The 19136-nt window shown below is 49.4% G+C and overlaps 2 protein-coding genes across 19 annotated transcripts; one reads left to right on the top strand and one right to left on the bottom strand.

The window, feature by feature from the left end:
* Positions 1-3234: 3234 nt before the first annotated feature.
* LYPD4 (LY6/PLAUR domain containing 4) lies at positions 3235-11276 on the bottom strand. Of its 14 annotated transcripts, none has more exons than XM_063621080.1 (5): positions 11050-11276; positions 5327-5552; positions 5028-5171; positions 4099-4425; positions 3235-3505 (listed from the first exon to the last, which is right to left on the bottom strand). In XM_063621080.1, the coding sequence occupies exons 2-5, from the start codon at positions 5430-5432 to the stop codon at positions 3303-3305; spliced, it is 780 nt and encodes a 259-aa protein (XP_063477150.1). In that variant the 5' UTR covers positions 5433-5552; positions 11050-11276; the 3' UTR covers positions 3235-3302. The 14 variants fall into 14 exon arrangements, with proteins under 14 accessions (XP_063477150.1, XP_063477145.1, XP_063477155.1 ...); XM_063621075.1 differs by lacking the exon at positions 11050-11276 and adding an exon at positions 10776-10902; XM_063621085.1 differs by lacking the exon at positions 11050-11276 and adding an exon at positions 10873-10896.
* Positions 11099-18631, top strand: DMRTC2 (DMRT like family C2). 5 transcript variants are annotated; one of them, XM_055250185.2, is made up of 9 exons: positions 12444-12544; positions 13921-14148; positions 14232-14377; positions 14950-15026; positions 15293-15473; positions 15628-15754; positions 16802-16862; positions 17016-17190; positions 18072-18631. In XM_055250185.2, exons 1-9 carry the CDS (start codon positions 12534-12536, stop codon positions 18182-18184), a joined length of 1119 nt encoding a protein of 372 aa, XP_055106160.1. In that variant the 5' UTR covers positions 12444-12533; the 3' UTR covers positions 18185-18631. The 5 variants fall into 5 exon arrangements, with proteins under 5 accessions (XP_055106157.1, XP_055106156.1, XP_063477106.1 ...); XM_055250182.2 differs by lacking the exon at positions 12444-12544 and adding an exon at positions 11099-11203 and having other exon boundaries at positions 16802-17190; XM_055250181.1 differs by lacking the exon at positions 12444-12544 and adding an exon at positions 11203-11301 and having other exon boundaries at positions 16802-17190.
* The last annotated feature ends 505 nt before the right edge of the window (positions 18632-19136 follow it).

Genomic DNA, 19136 nt, shown 5'->3' with positions numbered 1-19136 from the left:
AAATTGACAGGACAGGCACGGTGGCTCATGCCTGTAATCCCAGCACTTTGGAGGCCGAGGTGGGCGGATCACCTGAGGTCGGGAGTTTGAGACCAGCCTGAACAACATGGAGAAACCCTGTGTCTACTAAAAATACAAAATTGCTGGGCGTGGTGGCGCATGCCTGTAATCCCAGCTACTCGGGAGGCTGAGGCAGGAGAATCACATGAACCCGGGAGGCAGAGGTTGCAGTGAGCCGAGACTGCGCCATTGCACTCCAGCCTGGGCAACAAGAGCGAAACTCTGTCTCAAAAAAAAAAAAAAAAAAAAAAAAATACCATAAGGAATGAAGACAAATAATCTAACAAAGAGTTAGTATATAATATATAAGATATAAAAGAAAGCTTACATATCAAGAAGAAAAAGATAACCCTATAGAACAATAGAACCCCCACCAAAATGGTCATTTTACAAAAGCAGCACAGTCAATGCACGTATGAAAAGAAGCTCAACCTACTTAGTAACCAGGAAAATACAAATTCAGACCATAATGAGATATCATTTCATACCCAACAGAGTGGCAAAAATTTTTAAGAGTGAAAAGTTGAAGGGCATGTATATCAACAAAAATTCTTTACCCACTCACCAGTAATGTATAACTGCTACAATCATTTTGGAAAACAATTTGGCATTTACTCCCAAAGCTGAACAAACCCCACAGCCAGCAATTGTACTCCTGGGTGTATACCTATGAGAAATTCTTACACATATGTACAAGACATGTACAAGAGGACATGCATAAGAATATTCATAGCAGCAATAGCCAGAGTATCCAAAAACTGGGGAAGAAATCCACACATAATTGACAGAGAGTAGATCAATTGTGATACAATAGCACAGTAGGATGTAGTACAACAGAGAAAATGGAAGAACAAAGTCCCACACGGGAACATGGGTGAATGTTAGAAACAAAATGATGAGTTGTTTAAAAGCAAGTTCCAAGCCTGGGCAACATAGCAAGACCTTGTCTCTACTAAAAATTTAAAAAATTAGCGGAGTGTGGTGGCACATGCACGTAGTCCCAGCTACTCGGGAGGCTGAAATGAGAGGATCATTTGAGCCTGGGAGGTCAAGGCTGCGGTGAGCCATGATCCTGTCACTAAGTTCCAGCCTGGGTGATACAGCAAGACCCTGTCTCTAAAAATAACAATAATAAAAATAAAAAGCAAGTTCCAGAAAACTACATATGATACCATTTTTACAGAGCTCAAAACCAGGCAAATCTAAACAATATTTATTGTTTAAATGTATAATACATACATGATCAAAGTATATAAAAATCCAATCCAAGCCAAACTAAATAAAATATTGCCTCCTCATGGGAGGAGGCAAAGGAGTGGATGGGGAAAAGAACACAGGTAAAAAGCAAGTTACTCCTGATGCTCCATTTCTTGGGCTAGGTGATGAGTCCATGGGGTTTGTTAAATCACACTCCACATCCAGTATTTTTGTTACATATAACCCTTTGTATGTAGTAAATATGTCTTGTCCCTGGTATCAGGATTAAGCCATCCATTTGCGACACCTAGGACACCATTTCCTTGTGACTTGTCAATTCCCTGTGAAGGTCATTGATGTCCTCAACCACCTTGGCTAGTGGGATGAAGACAATCTGTGGAAGTATGTCTTGGCCCACCCAGGCCTCAGCTCAGCCTTCTAAAACTAATAGCCCAGCTGGTCAGATGTCAGGAAGAGGTGGGCGAAGCCCACCGATAAAACTCATCTAATAAAACCTCCCTCTATGACCTAAAGCCTCTTGTCATAGGCTCGCTGGTCTCCACCCAGCCCTGCTCCACTTGCTATGACTATTCTAGCTCCCCAACCACCCCTTCCAGAACCTAGATTGGTCATGGAGGTCACAGAGGTCCATGGTAACCGAAACCTCATGCCAGTCCCACTTCTGAAGCCAGGTGCAGGCACCTGTGCTTCAGACCCCACTTGCTCAAGCTACTAACAAAGGTGGGCTCCGTGGCCTTGAGGAGTTAAGCCTGGGTCCTCGCCTGTAAAATGCAAATACAGAAGTGACGACATCTATTTAATAAGGTTGTAGTAAGGATGAATGAGGTAATGCACAGAAAATACCTAACCCACAGTAAAGGTACCCTACGTCGCTGCCTCTAAACCTCACAAGATAGTGGAGAGAATTGAACTGACCTCCCACACATAAATGGCCTGACACAGAGACTCTCCATTCCCTACTTCCCACCCCTAAACACACAAACTCTCTCACACACACACACACACACACACTCATTCACTCAACTTAAAAAGGCATGAAGTTGCAAGGTGAGTGTATCTGCTGCCCCCTTATGGCCAGAGAAAAGAATCACACTGTTCTCCTTTCCTAGGAACCCAGAACCAGAACTCCGGGTGAAAAACAACCACCCCAGCCCTGCCCTTTCCTCTCTCTTCCCTATTTGCCAACTTATCAAAAAAAAAAAAAAAAAAAAACTACTGAGCAGATAAAATAATCTCAGGTCTCCAAATCTCTCAATGAAATTCCCTCAGCAGGGACAGAAATCTGCAGGGGAGGTAAGGAAGACGCTACTTTGAGCAGGTTTCACCTCCTAGAGCTAGTTTCTTCTTTGCAAAATAGAGATAAAAGCTGCCTCACTAAGGTCTTGTGAGGATTAAATGATACCCTGTATGTAAAACACTAGCACAGATACTAGCACAGTGTCTGGCATACATAGTAGATACTCAGTAAGTAATCCCAGATAATAATCACCCTGGTGGGCAAACACAGTAGCTCCCATGTAAAATCCCAGCTACTGGGGAGGCTGAGGCAGGAGGATCAGTTGAGGCCAAAGATTCGAGACCAGACCAGGCAACAAAGTGAGACAGACCCCCATCTCAAAAAAAGGAAAAAAAAAAAAAAGAATTGGCCTGAGGAGACTCTTCTCTAACTCATAAGACCCTTCCTTTTAAAGAGGAGGAAACTGAGGCCCATAAAAAGGGAGAGATTTGGCCAGGGTCTTGGAAATCAGACCCTGATCAGTAGCTGAACCCAGGCTGGAGCTCAAGCCTCCAGAGGAAGGGGAAGGAGAAAAGGAATATTTCAGCTCCCCCAGTTGCTGGACAGGACACTGTCACTTTGCCAGGCTCCTCTTCCTGGGTCCCCACTTCCCTAAACATGCTTGGCCTTCCTCACACCTTCCTCACCTCTGCACTCTCATGGACCACAGGACAATGCACAAAGGGAACTCTGCTATTTTATTTGTTATGTGAAAGAGTCTGGGTGCTTGTCAGGTGCAGCTAGATGGTCAGTCCCTGAAGGCAAACAGGAGGCCTAAGAAGACACCCCAAGCAGGACCTTGCCTGGAGGATACTGCATCAACAATCTGAGACTTCTCTAAGATGTTGAGGACCTCAGTCACTTTGATGCTCCCGATATGATGAAAATCCGCTAAAAGCTGGTTATGTTCACGAGCACACCCCATGAGGAGGAAGGTGGTATTGAGAAACCCTGTAAGGAAGAGAGGGGGAAGTCAGGAACACTTTCAAGACTCAAGAGGCCTGCCTTCAGCCAGGCACAGTGGCTCACACCTGTAATCCCAGCACTTTGGGAGGCCAAGGCAGGTGGATCACTTGAGAACTTGAGGCCAGGAGTTCGAGACTAGCCTGGCCAACACGGCAAAACCCCATCTCCCTTAAAAATACAAAAATTAGCCAGACATGGTGGCATGCACCTGTAATCCCAGCTACTTAGGAGGCTGGGGTATGAGAATCACTTGAACCTGGGAGGCAGAGGTTGCAGTGAGCCGAGATCAGACCACTGCACTCCAGCCTGGGCAACAGAGCAAGACTCCATCTCAAAAAAAAAAAAAAAAAAAGACCCCTGCCTTCTTCCCAGAGGCCCCTCACAAACCAGAACACCTGCTCTCCCATGAGAGACTTAGGCACCAGGCGCCTTCCCCTTCCTCCTTGGAATTCATGTGCCCTGTCCCTTGCAACCCCAATCCCATCTCTGGATCCCACCAGCTTCTCTGAGATGTGAAGGTGCTGGACAATGCCTGGCATAGAGTAGGCATTTGATAAACAAAATTCGTCTCTTCTCACCTGCCTGAAATTTTAAGGTGGAACTGTAACACGTAGAAGCAGCCAAGGGGCAAGGATTAGTGGTGACAAAATTTGGGAGGCAATCCTTCATGTGCTCGCCCACACAGGTCGGGCAGCTACGGGATGCAGATATGATAGACTTAGGAGCGCTGGCCTTGAGTTTCACAAAAGGCTCCAAATTGGTGAGGTTGTTGCAGAGATAAGACCGGCAGACGCGACTGTACGAGGCAATGGACACTCCAGGTGGGGAGACAAGGTAGGAGATTTGCGCGGGGTAAGACGAAGATGAGCTGCAGCCTTTAAAGCCCACGACTCCTCTTGCAGTCCCTGAGGAACAGAGGATTGAGAGAGCTTGGATCAGTGTCACTGGCCTCACCCAGAGTCCTCCCTCCCCCCAGCTCTTTCTGCACCCACCCTGCCTGTCACAATCTTTGCCGCCCTCCCCAAGCCCTGTGTCCACTCAATGCAGCTGCACAGGGCTCAGATGCTGGGGTCTCCATCTGGATCTCCTCATTCTTCCACTGCAGGACACCCCCAGCCCCTTGCTCCTCTCTCCCTTGTGCCCTCCTCCAGGGATCTGTCCACCTCCATTCTACCCACTTATCCAGCCCACCCCACAACCAGTGGGGCCCTGCCCCTCTCCTGCCAGTGTCCTGACATTATCCAGAACATAAATGATGGCCAGGCACAGTGGCTCATGCCTGTAATCCTGACACTTTGGGAGGCCAAGGTGGGCAAATCGCTTGAGCTCAGGAGTTTGAGACCAGCCTGGGCAACATAGTAAGACTCCCCCATCTCAAAAAACAATTATATACATATATCTATAGTAACTATGTGGAATTCCAATCTAGAGTCCCTCGGTGCTGGGAGTGGAGCTGGGGGTCAGAAGAGGAACCAAAACGAAATGGATCAAACTTAGACTGCTTCACCTGTCTCAATGAACACTAGCGTCTCCTCGCAGCCCTCTTGCAGCTTACACACCATGTTCCTCATCAGAAGCCACTTCCAGTTATGGAAAGCAACAGCTCTGAATCTTGAGGCTGTTGCTTCATAGCATAAAAGAGCTCCAGCCCCTAAAAAGAGAATGCTCTCCCAGTCATTGGCCCCTCACATCACCTTCTGAGCCCTTGAACTGCCAACCAAGATTTCAGCCCCCATAGGTCCTGTCCCCAGTGAAACCTAGATACCCAGCCCTCCTTCCACCAGTGACATGAATCCAGCCTCCCACCTTTCTGGGTCTTATAGCATCTAGCCCCACAGGACATACGAGGCAAAGTGGAGATGGCCCCTAGGAGGCAGAACAGCTGCACAAGTCTCAAATGCTGGGGTCCCATGGCCCTGTGTCCGGGTCTTGGGTGCTAGAGGTCAGTCTGGAATCAGTTTCAGTCTGGATCCCAAGCTCAGTTCCCGTCAGTCCCCAAATTCTTTGTCCACCTGTCTCTGGGTCACTGTTTCTGGAGCAGAAAGTTGATTGCGTCAGCTTCTAGGACATAGGCTCCCTCAGACCTTCTGGGTCACGGGTCTTCCCATCTCCACTCTCTGCCCTCCAGTCTAACCTGCACCACCCACCATGTTAGCTTCTCAAAGCAGGACTCTCTCTCTCCCACTTAGGTCCTCCCATTGGACAAGGTGCTGAGCAGAGAATCCTGACTTATTGATAATGCAGGCTGTTCTCCAGCCAGAGGCAATGAGATCGGAGAAACAAATAGATGTTTCAAACTCGTGTGTGTGTGTGTCTGTGTGTGTGTGTGTGTGTGTTAACATATCACTAAATAACCCTTAGTTCAACATGGAAATTTAAAAGTATTTAAAACTGAGGTCAGGAGCAGTGGCTCACGCCTGTAATCCCATCAGTCTGGGAGGCTAAGGCAGGTGGATCACCTGAGGTCAGGAGTCCAAGACCAGCCTGCCAAAATAGTAAAACCCCATCTCTATTAAAAAATATAAATTAGCCAGGGGTGGTGGCACGAGCCTATAGTCCCAGCTACTCAGGAGGCTGAAGCACGAGAATCGCTTGAACCCAGGAGGCAGAGGTTGCAGTGAACTGAGATCGCGCCACTGCACTCCAGCCTGGGCAACAGAGTGAGACTCCATTTCAAAAAAAAAAAGGTATTTAGAACTCAATAATAATAAACATACTACATAACACACACAGACATAGACACAGACAGACAGACACATACACACACACACACACATAAGTGCATGTAAAATCTGCTGAAAACTGAATAAGGTCTGAAGTCTAGGTAGGAGTACTGTACACCAGTCCAGGCATCACGACAAAATGCCATCTCTACAAAAAATACAAAAATTGGCCAGGCGTGGTGGCATGCACCTGTGGTCCCAGCTACTTGGGAGGCTGAGGTGGGAGGACCATTTGAGCCCCAGGGATGGAGGTTGCAGTGAGCTATGACTGTACAAACAGTATTGTACAAATGTCAATTTCCTGCTCATATACTATGGTTATATAAGATGCCCCTACAGGGAAACTGGAGGAAGGATCCAAGGGACTCTATGTACCACTTTTGCAACTTCCTGTGAGCCAATAATCATTTCAAAATTAAAGGGTTTTTAAAATATATACGGCCGGGCGCAGTGGCTCACGCCTGTAATCCCAGCACTTTGGGAGGCCGAGGCAGGCGGATCATGAGGTCAGGAGATCAAGACCATCCTGGCTAACACGGTGAAACCCCATCTCTAAAAACACAAAAAATTAGCTAGGCATGGTCGCGGACGCCTGTAGTCCCAGCTACTCGGGAGGCTAAGGCAGGAGAATGGTGTGAACCCGGGAGGCAGAGCTTGCAGTGAGCCAAGATTGCAACACTGCACTCCAGCCTGGGCGACAGAGCGAAACTCCGTCTCAAAAAAATAAATAAATAAATAAAATAAAATATATACATCAAAATTTGAGACACAGTTAAAGCAGTATTTAGAAGTAAATGTATACTTTTAAATACATGTACCAGGAAATATGAAGCATTAAAAAATAAATATATTCATGAATTAGTTCAAGAAATCGTATAAGGAGCAACAAAGCAATTCTCTCCTACCCAAAAAAGAATGGAAATAAGGATGACAGCAGAAATCAATGAAATAATAAACAACAACAATTATTACAAAAAAGATCCATTCGGCCGGGCGCGGTGGCTCACGCCTGTAATCCCAGCTCTCAGGGAGGCAAGAGGCGGGAGGATAGCTTGAGCCCAGGAGTTCGAGACCTGCCTGGGCAATATAGCGAGACCCCGTTCTCCCGAAAAAGAAAAAAAAAAAAAGCGTAAAAGATCCATTCTATGAAAAGATTTAGGTAGTTCGCTGGCAAATCTGATCAAAGGAGAAGATGCAGGCCGGCACAGTGGCTCATGCCTCTAATCCCAGTGCTTTGGGAGGCTGAGCCAGGAGGATCCCTTGAGGTCAGGAGTTCAAGACTAGCCTGGGCAACACAGTGGCTCATGCCGGTAATTCCAGTGCTTTGGGAGGCTGAGCCACAAGGACTGCTTGAGGTCAGCAATTTGAGACCAGCCTTGGCAACACTTTGTCTATACCAAAAAAAAAAAGTTTAAAAATTAGCCAAGCATGGGAGTGCCTGTAGTCCCAGTTATTCAGGAGGCTAATGTTGAAGGATTGCTTTTGCCTCAAATCACAAGCTCAGGAGTTTGAGACCAGCCTGGCCAACAAGGTGAAACACTGTCTCTACTAAAAATACAAAAATTAGCCAGGCATGGTGGTGCATGCCTACAGTCCCAGCTACTAGGGAGGCTGAGGTGGGAGGATCACTTGAACCCGGAAGCCAGAGGTTGCAGTGAGCCGAGATCACACCACTGCACTCCAGCCTGGGCAACAGAACAAGACCCTGTCTCAAATAAATAAATAAATAAATAAATAAATAAATACAAACAGTGAAGAAATGCACAAACCCAGCAATAACCAGGGAAATACAATCTGTCAAATTGTACATCTATCAGACTGGTAAGGATCAGAAAGCTGGGAAAAGACAAGTGTTGGCAGGTATGTGGGGATAAAGTAACCCTTGGCCCCTGATGCTCATGGGGTTATTTGGAGGGTTGGGGAATAAAACACTATTTCTGGACTCTGAGAAACAGAGGAGTTGAGAGTTCTGACCAGGATCTCAGGCCCAAAGCAGCATTGCAGGGGTCTGACACTACATGGTCAAATTGGGTTTATGAATACCCATTTCTAGTATACCCTACATAGGTATTACAAAAATGTCCACCTTCATCTACAAAGGAACATGCACAATAATGCAGCTTTTTTTTTTCTGAGACAGGGTCTCGCTCTGTTGCCCAGGCTGGAGGGCATCTGTGCTTACTGCAGCCCCCACCTGCCAGGCTCAAGCAATCCTCTCACCTCGGCCACCCAAATAGCTGGGACTACAGGTGTGCGCCAACACACCCAGCTTTGTAGAGATGGGGTTTTTCCATGTTACCCCAGCTGTTATTAAACTCCTGGGCTCAAGTAATCCACCCACCTCAGCCTCCCAAAGTGCTGGGATTACAGGCATGAGCTCCCATGCCCAGCGAATGCAGCATTATTGTGGTGATGGTAGGTTGAGACAATGGGAGCTTCCCTCTCTGAGACCAAGTGAATGCAAAACATGCTGGGGATGTATGCTATGGAATGTCACGCAGGAGTTGGAAGCAGTTGATTAGATGCACACAGGATGTGAGGCAGGGTGCGATGGCTCATGCCTGTAATCCCAGCACTTCGGGAGGCTGAGGCGGGCCAATCACCTGAGGTCAGGAGTTCAAGACCAAGCTGGTCAACATGGCAAAACCCTGACTCTACTAAAAATACAAAAATTAGTCGAGTGTGGTGGTGGGAGCCTGTAATTCCGGCTACTCAAGGTGCTGTGGCAGCAGGAGAATCGCTTGAACCCAGGAGGTGGAGGGTGCAGTACGCCAAGATCACACCATTGCACTCCAGCCTGGGCAATAAGAGTGAAACTCCGTCCAAACAACAACAACAACAAAAAAATGTACACATGATGACAGAATGACAGAATGTGTACATGGATAGATTGTAAAATCACAGTGCTGATTATTGTAAATAGTATATAACATAATATCACTTGCATAAATTAAAAACTCAAACAGAGGTCAGGTGTGGTCACTCATGCCTGTGATCCCAGCACTTTGGGAGGCCAAGGCAGGCAGATCACTTCAGGCCAGGAGTTCTGGACCAGCCTGGCCAATATGGCAAAACCCCATCTCTAAAAAAAAAAAAACTACACACATCCTGGGAGAACACACACACAAACCAAAAGATACGTATTAACCACCTTAGAATTGCCTGTAAGAAGGTTAGGGAATGAAAGTGGGGAATTGGTGGAAAGTAACAGTGTAGGAGGGGGTACAAAGATCACTGACCTTGGCCTCAGAGACCCAGGTTGGAATCTTTACCCCTTCATTTACTAGCTGTCCAATTTGTTGAACTCAGAGCCTACTACCTTGTTTATAAAATGGAGTATAATACATCTCATAGGGTCATTGCGAAGATCAATAAAATTATTACCATAAGTATTAGGCAAATGCTAAGCTCTTTATAATTGTTGGTTACCCCGTTCCTCCACCACCATCCCTCCCTCCCACACACACTTCCTCTCACTCTCTTTCCACTACCTAAAGGATCAAGTTCAACCTCCTTAGCTGGCCTTTAAGTCTCCCCCGACCACACCCCACCCCACCCCAGATAAGCGCCACCCAACCTTTCCAATTTTATCTAGGACAGCTCCCCTGCCCAGCAGTCCAGCTAGAGGTCACGTCGGCCACCCTTTTCTGCCTGCAATGCCTCAGACACACATGCTCTGTAACCCAGAAATCTGTGGCCAAGAAAGGTGCCAAGACCGGCAGAAAAGCTGGGACACAGGAAAGAGAAACGAAGGCTGACAACGGATCTCACGGGAGTGGCGGGGATTAGGCCAATCAGAGAAGATGGCACACGCCAGCCTGAGATGCAGAACAACTGGACCCAACAAGCCGAGTACAAGTGGAGACGCAACCAGAAAAGATTGAAATGAAATCCTCAAGAAAACAAAAAAAAGGATGGAGCAGTAGTCAGAGGGGATGCCACCTCTACAAAAGACAAATTGATGGAATGGAACCTTGCAGGGAGACAGAGGACCAGCAGAGAGAGGGAGGCGTAGGAAAATGAGTAGTGGGGCACAAAGGCGGGGCTCTCAGGGAGAAGAGGAGTCGATTTTAGAGGGGGGAAAGAAAAGGACACAGAGCTGGCTGCACAGAGAAAAGGGGCCAAGGCAGAGAAGATGGCGGGATGGCGTGAGACGGAGCTCACAGAGATACCCAGAGAAGGCGACGATTACACAGAGGAGCCCCCAGAGGGGTGAACTCTTGAGGAAGATGAACGCGGAGTGTGGAGCCAGCCGGAAATTCAGAAAAACTAGAGGCGTCCCGGATAGCAAAGGAAGCGGGGAAAGGGCCAGGCTATCGGCATGAAGCACGGGAGAAAATGGGTCCGAAGAGGGAGAGGGTCCGAGAGAAAGGGAAAATCAGAGATTAGGAAAATCACAACCGACACAAAGACAGGAAGAGACACAAGGAAAGGGGTACAATCTGAGGAAGGAGGGCCCGGTAAGCAACCCGGTAATCACAGGGCTGGGGGGGAACGCATAAAAGAAGGGTAGCTCAGGAGTTGTGGGGCACCGGAAGAGACATAATAGAAAACGCGGGCGTCCACGCAGCAAAAACAAGCCACTGGCGAAGTCGAGGTAAGGCCAAGGCCAGAAACCCGAGCACAGACCGGGCTTGGTCAAGGCCCCAGGGGCGGGGCCAGGAGGGCCGTTCCTGGGGGGCGGGGCCAGCCTCGGTCCAAGAACGGGTACTCGACGCCCCATTGGCCACCTGCCTCGAAAGGGGAAAGACAGTCTGGGCAGGCAGGACACGCGGAGGGAGAGGCAGGGGTGGCGCGAGACTCAACTCGAAGCGCTATTGGTGGGACTGATAGTCTTGTGCGCCAAGAAGCTGGCAGAAGGGAAGGGGCGGGACATCAGTTCAGGATCACAAACCGCATTGGTAGTCCGCCTCGGCTGAGAGAGGCGATGCTTGAAGTTCATTGGTCCTTGTGAGACAGGGTAAGAAAAGCAGCGCGAGCTTGGCAGTTCCTCTGGCCACTTTCTCGCAGTGTCTTTGAACGTCTTCTTGACTGAATCTGACTCCATTGGAGGCTGTGGTAACCGTGAACTAGCTGCACGAACACAGCCCCTCCTGCCTTTCCGTCCTCCTCCCTCTTAGCCGGACTCCTTACCCCAGGCATCCCCTCGCCTCACCCTCGCACCCCTCCCGCCCTCGCGCCCCCTCTCCCATTCCCTGCCTCGCGGGCCGGTTCCCCACTCGCTCCCTGGGGCACGGGAAGGGGGGAGGGGGACCTGCATGAAATTAATTGTTGGTGGTGGGCACAGGAGCAGGAAGCGCTGGACACAGCGACTTCACGAGTTTACACAAAAACCTGAATAACGTGTGAGTGCAAGAGAGACGTTAGTGCCCCGAGGAGGTTTTTGGCCCAGATCAGGACCTAGCACATGACAGGGGCTCAGTAACCATTTGTGGAATGAATGAAGGAGTGAAGGAAAGTAACTTGAAAGTGGGGCAGGTGGCGGGTGCGGTGGCTCATGCCTGTAATCCCAACACTTTGGGAGGCCGAAGCAGGCAGGTCACTTGAGGTCAGGAGTTCAAGACCAGCCTGGCCAACATGGTGAAACCCCATCTCTACTAAAAATACAAAAATTAGGCCGGGCGCGGTGGCTCAAGCCTGTAATCCTAGCACTTTGGGAGGCCGAGGTGGGCGGATCACGAGGTCAGGAGTTCGAGACCATCCTGGCCAACATAGTGAAACCCTGTCTCTACTAAAAATACAAAAAAAAAAAAAATTAGCAGGGCGTGGTGGCGGGCGCCTGTAGTCCCAGCTACTCGGGAGGCTGAGGCAGGAGAATGGCGTGAACCCAGGAGGCGGAGCTTGCAGTGAGCCGAGATGGTGCCACTGCACCCCAGCTTGGGGGACAGAGCCAGACTCTGTCTCAAAAAAAAAAAAAAAAAATACAAATTTAGACGGGCGTGGTGGCACAGGCCTGTAATCCCAGATACTCGGGAGGCTGAGGCAGGAGAATTGCTTGAACCCAGGAGGTGGAGGTTGCAGTGAGCCGGAATTGCACCACTGCATTACAGCCTGGGCTACAGAGCGAGACTCCATCTCAAATCAAAAAGAAAGAAAGAAAGTGGGACAGGGGAGCCAAGCGCAGTGGCTCCAGCCTGTGGTCCCAGCTACTGGGGAGGCTGCAGCAGGAGGATTGCTTGAGCTCAGGAGGTGGAGGCTGCAGTGAGCCATGATCACGCCGCTGCGCTCCAGCCTGGGCAACAGAGTGAGACCCTGTCAATAAAAAAAAAAGAAAGTGGAGCAGGGAATCCATGAGAATAAGGTAATTATTGGGAGTGCAAGAGAGGGTTCTGATTTAAAGGGGTACAAGAACAAAATAAGACTGAAGGAATGCAAGGAGGCAGTTGCTTTGCAGGGCATAGATGAGACTAAGAATTGAAATTGAACTAAGAATTGAAAGAGGCATAAAACTACTGGTAGACATTGGATAAATGTATGATAGTGGGGTGAGCATTGTTGAAGAGGATGCCAGGAAACACTGTTGGGATGGAACAGGGTGCTTGTGAAAAGGGGGTGTAGGACTTGCTGAAGGGGTATGTGAGGACATGAGTAGGTTGGAACCTAGGATGTGTGTGTGGGTGGGAAGGTGTTTGGATTGAAAGAAAAGAATGTTTGAATTGAAAGAATACAGAATGCCAGGCTCAGCGGCTCATGCCTCTGATCCTAGCACTGTGGGAGGCCAAGGCAGGAGGATTGCTTGAGCCCAGGAGTTCGAGACCAGCCTGGGAAACATAATGAGACCTTGTCTCTATAAAAATAAAAATAAACAATTTAATTTTTTTTTTTGAGACAGTCTCGCTCTGTCACCCAGGCTAGAGTGCAGTGGTGTGATCACGGCTCACTGCCAGCTCCACCTCCTGGGTTCATGCCATCCTCCTGCCTCAGCCTCCTGAGTAGCTCGGACTACAGGCACCCGCCACCACGCCCGGCTAATTTTTTGTATTTTAGTAGAGACAGGGTTTCACCGTGCTAGCCAGGATGGTCTCGATCTCCTGACCTCGTGATCCACCCACCTTGGCCTCCCAAAGTGCTGGGATTACAGGCTTGAGCCACCGCGCCAGGCCTAAAAATTTTTAAATTTAATAAAAGGGGGGACGGATGCAGTGGCTCATGGCTGTAATTCCAGCATTTTGGGAGGCTGAGACGGGCAGATCACTTGAGGCCAGGAGTTCGAGACCAGCCTGGCCAACATGGTGAAACCCCATCTCTCCTAAACATATTAAAAAAAAAAAAAAAAAAAAAAAAAAAAAGGCCAGACATGGTGGCTCATGCCTGTAATCCCAGCTACTCAGGAGGCTGAGGTAGGAGAATCGCTTGAACCTGGGAGGTGGAGGTTGCAGTGAGCCAAGATCGTGCCACTGCACTCCAGCCTGGGAGACAGAGTGAGACTCCATCTCAAAAAAAAAAAAAAAAAAGAAAGAAAGAAAGAACACAGAAGAGGAAGAGGAGAGGGGTTTCTGAAGGAAGATACCTGAGAAAGGTGATGGGGTAAAGAGGGGAGAAAGCTGGGGAAGAAGCCAGGATCAGGGTGGGGTCTAAAAGGGGCAGGATGGAGACCTGCAGGTGTGGTCTCCAGGGTAGGAGAGTTGTTAGGGGCGGGCCCACCTGGCTATGCTCACCCTCCACTCCTGCCCCTAGATCCATGGAACTCAGTGACATGCCTGCTGGCTACAACTGCCCCTTAGACTCTGCCCCCCAGGATGAGACCAGAGACCCCCAGAGCACAGAGCTGATCCCCAGGAGAGCCATCAGCCGCTCTCCAACCTGCGCCCGCTGCCGCAACCACGGTGTCACCGCCCACGTCAAGGGCCACAAGCGGCTCTGCCTCTTCCAGGCTTGCGAGTGTCACAAATGTGTCCTCATCCTGTGAGTATGAGGTCTGGGAGGGCAGGAGGATGAGCCTCCTCCAAAGGGTGGCTGACCTTTGACTCGCAACTCCCCACTTTTAGGGAGCGCCGCAGGGTCATGGCTGCCCAGGTGGCCTTGCGTAGGCAGCAGGAGGCGCAGCTAAAGAAGGACCTGATGAGGAGAGAGAAAGCCTCTCCCAAAGCTCCCAACCACTTCAGAAAGGGAACCACTCAACCACAGGTCCCCTGTGAGTGTCTCTGACCAGCGATGGGGCAGGAGTTTGGGTATAGGAGGCAGATATGGGAAAAAGAGGCCCATTCCTGCTGCTGAATTGGTGTGCGACCTTGAACTAAGGGTTTCTACTCCCTCGGCCTCGGCTGTCCCAGTGTTGAGAGAATGCAGCAAGTTCTGTGGGTCAAAAATGGGCTAGAGGCTGGGCGCAGTGGCTCACACCTGTAATCCCAGCACTTTGGGAGGCTGAGGCAGGCAGACCATGAGGTCAAGAGATCGAAGCCATCCTGGCCAACATGGTGAAACCCTGTCTCTACTAAAAATACAAAAATTAGCTGGGCTTGGTGGTGCGCGCCTGTAGTCCCAGCTACTCGGGAAGCTGAGACAGGAGAATCACTTGAACCCAGGAGGCAAAGGTTGTAGTGAGCCAAGATCGCGCCACTGCACTCCAGCCTGGGCGACAGAGGAAGACTCCATCTCGAAAAAAAAAAAAATGGGCTAGATAGGGGAGATGAGAACTGTCTGGGGTTGGGGTAGGATAGGAGTCAGGAGAAAGGGCTCATTAGAGCTCTCCCTGGTCCTTCACAGCTGGAAAGGAGAACATAGCACCCCGGCCTCAGACCCCCCGTGGGGCAGTCCTGCTGGCACCGACACCCCCTGGAAAGGTAAAGAGAGGCTGGGGCCTGAGAAAGTGTCCCCCACCCTAGTTCCTACCCAGACCCTTTCTTCTGTGCCCTCAACACCTGGGTTCTAGCCCCAGCCCTGGTTTGCTATGTAATCTGGTCAAATCACTGCTCTTCTTTAGGCAAAATGAGGGAAAAACAAGGGCCTCCCGGCTCCAAAGTTTTGGGGTTCTGCCTGCATCCCAGAATACAGTCAATCCTTCTCCAGCCTTGTGCCCAACTCCAGCCTATGCCCTCTGCCCCTGCAGAACTCCTGTGGGCCTCTGCTGCTCAGCCGTCCCCCGGAAGCCTTGCCCTTGTCCTGGACTCCAGTGCCTCCTGGCCCTTGGGTCCCTGGACACTGGCTGCCTCCAGGCTTCTCCATGCCACCACCAGTGGTGTGCCACCTGCTGTACCAAGAACCTGCTGTCTCTCTGCCTCCCTTCCCTGGTAAGATGATAATACAACATTCATTCAACAGATATTTAAGTGCCAATCTGCCACATATTGGAGAGGGAAGAGGAAGAAAGCACAGGTGGGGAGAGGGAGGAAAGAAACTATGACCTTGACCCCTATACATTTTGCATTCTTTTATTCTTATTAGGCTTTGACCCTAGCACCTCCCTCCAGCTGCCCACTCATGTGCCCTTCACCACCTGCCCGGGATCTCACCAAGTACTGACAGCTCCTCTTTCTGGAGAGCCCCAAGGGCCCCCTAGCCAGCCCCGCACGTGAGTAGGGAGAGAAGGATGTGTATCATGAGCCTAAGCCTGTGCTGTGTCCAACCACAGTGGATAATGAAGATGAAAAGGTCTCTGACTAATAGGCAAGGCAGAGCTCTCCTAGTACTGCCATTTCCTAGCTGTGATGCTTTGGACAATTATCTTTACCTCTCTGAGCCTGTTTTTCTATCAGTAAATTGGAGACACTATTACTTACCTCGCTGGTTGTTGTAAGAATTAACAATAATGTATGGAATAGACCTAGCACAGACTCTTTAATGGTAGCTGTTATATCTGCTTAGACAGATTTGATGGGGTGAGATTGCCTGCTGATATGGGGGTGGGGCAGTGGTGGTGAGAGCCTCAGAGACCCAGGAGAGGGGCCAGAGACCGTTAGGGAAAGCTTCCCAAAGGTGAGCCAAGCTCTCCTTCAAGTTCTATGGGGACTGGGGGACTGGGGGAATGGGACCCAAACTCTGATAGGGCAGGGACAGTAATCCCAGTCTTCTAGGTGTTTTTTTAAAAACTGACATCAGGTGGGGCCTGGTGGCTCACACCTGTAATTCCAACACTTTGGGAGGCTGAGGTGGGAGGATTGCTTGAGGCCAAGAGTTTGAGACCACCTGAGTAACTGAGCGAGACCTCGTCTCTACAAAAAAATTAAAACAGCCAGGAATGGTGGTGCACACCTGTTTTCCTGGCTACTTAGGAGGCTGAGGTGGGAAGATGGTGTAGGCCCAGGAGTTCAAGCTTATGGTGAGCTATGATCACACCGCCACTGCACTCCAGCCTAGGTGACAGAGCAAGACCCTGTCTCAAAAAAAAAAAAAAAAAAAAAAAGACACTAGTGATTTCCCATAATCCTCACAGTAGCCCTGGGAGGAAAAAGCTGGCAAGGATTTTTACTTTAATGAAAACAAAATAAGACACAGCTTAATGGCCCAGCAGGCTCTCAGATTCCCAGATCAAAACACGGCAAAATCCTGCCCCTCTTTCAATGTGTGCATGTCTGTTCATCTGTTTAACCACCCTGGCATCTTCTCTCCTTGTTTCTAGACACTCAACTCTGATACTCCAGCCCTGTGGCACCCCAGACCCTCTTCAGCTACAGCCACAGGTCCTGGGAAAGAAGTGGGATCTAGGGCCCTGGGAGGAGGTTGAGCCTGGGGAAGGGAAAAGCAGGAAACTGAAGGAAGCAGGGGCTGAGGAACACTTAGAGGGTGGGCAGAAGCGGGGGTTCCCAGTCTGCTTGTCTCCCTTTCCCTTGCAGGCCTCTGGAGCCTCTCGCCTGGCCCAGACATCTGGCCCCTCAGAGCAGCAGCTGCAGCAAGAGGCAGCTGAAGCCCTCGTGGGGCTGAAAGATTCATCCCAGGCTCCTCGTGTGACCCCTTCTGTGCCCCCCAACCCTGCCTGGATCTCCCTGCTTCACCCCTGTGGCCCACCAGGTGGGCCATGAAAGGAGAGGATGGGATAGGGATGGCTGGGAAATGGAGGTCACTGAAGTACACAGGGACTAACCAAGGAGATGAGGGGGTCGACAGGTTGAACATCTTCAGGCCCAGGACCCCAAGCTCCTCAGCCTGGTCCCTGGGATTGCAGTTGAGAGTTATTCAGTGAATCCATTTTATCAGTTTGGCACTCGACAGCAAATTTCTTGATATCAAGGAAAGTGGGGCACTGAGAAAGGCAGGGACTTGCCCAAGGGTATATAGTGAGACAATGGCAGGGAACCCAATGCTCTATTTCTGGACCCAGGCTGCCTGCTGAAGTCTGAAGTGGGGTCTGGCCTGGGAGGAGGTCTGATAAGTGCCTTCAAGGAGCTTCCATTCTAGTTGGGGAACCTGGATGCCTTCACAAGGCTCAGTGACAAACCTGGAGAAGACTGGAGGAACCTTGAAGAGTGAGAAACACCTAGGGGGACAGACAGGGAAAGCTGCGAATTCTCTTGTCCAAACAGTGGATCGGGCAAACTGGCCTGGAGGAACTGCTAGAACAGAGGGAGAGGAGGCTAGAGAGGCTTCTGATGCTGGAGATCCGGCATGCCAGGCTTAGGTGTCTACACCAGCAACTGTACGTGAAGGGAAGCCAGGGAACGTTTCTGAACTAAGCAAGGACAAATTCAGAGACCCTGAGCTTTAGAAAGACAAGTGGATGGCTTTGATGGAGGGTTTGGAGGAGGCAAGACTGGAGGTGGGAAAATTAGCAAGGAGGTCTGTGAAATAATCCAGAACAATGATGAGGCCTGGATTGGATTTGGTAAAAAGAGGGGGTTGCTAGAAGGAAAAATGGGTGTGACCTGATCCTATCCCTTTTTTCTTGCCTGTAGCTCCTGCTGGAGGAAGAGGATTCCAGTCTGTGGGCCCCTGTCTTCGACCCAGCCCAGCCCCCTCCGTTGCTCTGCATATTGGCCGTCTGGGGTCCATCTCCCTCCTGAGCTAGAAACCTGGAGATGGAGGCTGTCTTGCTGTGGCAGGGAGGTGACAGCCTGCTGGCACTGTATATTTAGTGTCTTACTTAGGGATTTATGCATGGAATTTAATGTAGTACAAGCTTCGGGCTTTTTTGTTTGTTTTTTTAAGCTTTCAGGGGCTTCATTAGCTTTCAGTTCCTTTGGTAGTGTGGGCATTTCCTTGGCTGACGGTGGATATTCTTGTACCCTTCTTGGGTCCTGGGATCTCTTGAAATCCCCAGTAAAGACAGAGTTGTGCTATTTAAGCTGACCAGTATCTATAAACGTGTTTGCATGAGTTTACATCCCAGGATTCCATGATTCTGTGCATACCTATGCACTCATGTCTGTCTCCATGCATGTGAAAACAGGAGAGTGTTTTCATTTTGTGTCTAGGTTTGTGTGAGTAAGCAAGAAATAAACCTTTGTTGTTTTAAGCCACTGAGATTTGGGGATTGTTACCACAGCCTAACCTAGTCTATCCTACTGACAGAAAGGACTTGTTCAATTCACTTCTCAAAGTGAAAAATCAGTTATCCAATAGCTACCATAGATAAACACAAACTTGGATTTTTTTCTTTGTCCAAATAAGAAAAAAATGATGTAAAGAAATAGTGGGGGATTCACTGATTAATTGCCCGCTCTGTGCCAGGCATAGACAGTTTCCAGCTGTCTAGAGGGGCTACAAATTGAAATGCCTACAGGGCTGAGCAGATCAAATAAATGAGTAAAGAAGGCCAGATGGACCCTGGCAAACTGAGAATGGATGCCTTGCCTAAGGAGCAGCCTCCTTTTGGCCCTAGCAGATTACTGCCAGGCAGGAATGTGAACTCAGTGTTGCTCCATCTTCTGATTTTTTTGAGAGAAACTGGAAAACTAGATTTCCATGTAAAACATCTTAATTTTCAAAGGTTGGCTCACTTTTCTTCTTTAAATTCTATA

This window comes from Symphalangus syndactylus, chromosome 17 (genome assembly GCF_028878055.3).
Source record: "Symphalangus syndactylus isolate Jambi chromosome 17, NHGRI_mSymSyn1-v2.1_pri, whole genome shotgun sequence".
Classification (NCBI taxonomy): Eukaryota; Metazoa; Chordata; class Mammalia; order Primates; family Hylobatidae; genus Symphalangus; species Symphalangus syndactylus.
Note: the sequence above shows the minus strand (reverse complement) of the source record. Positions and strands in the feature narration are given on the sequence as shown.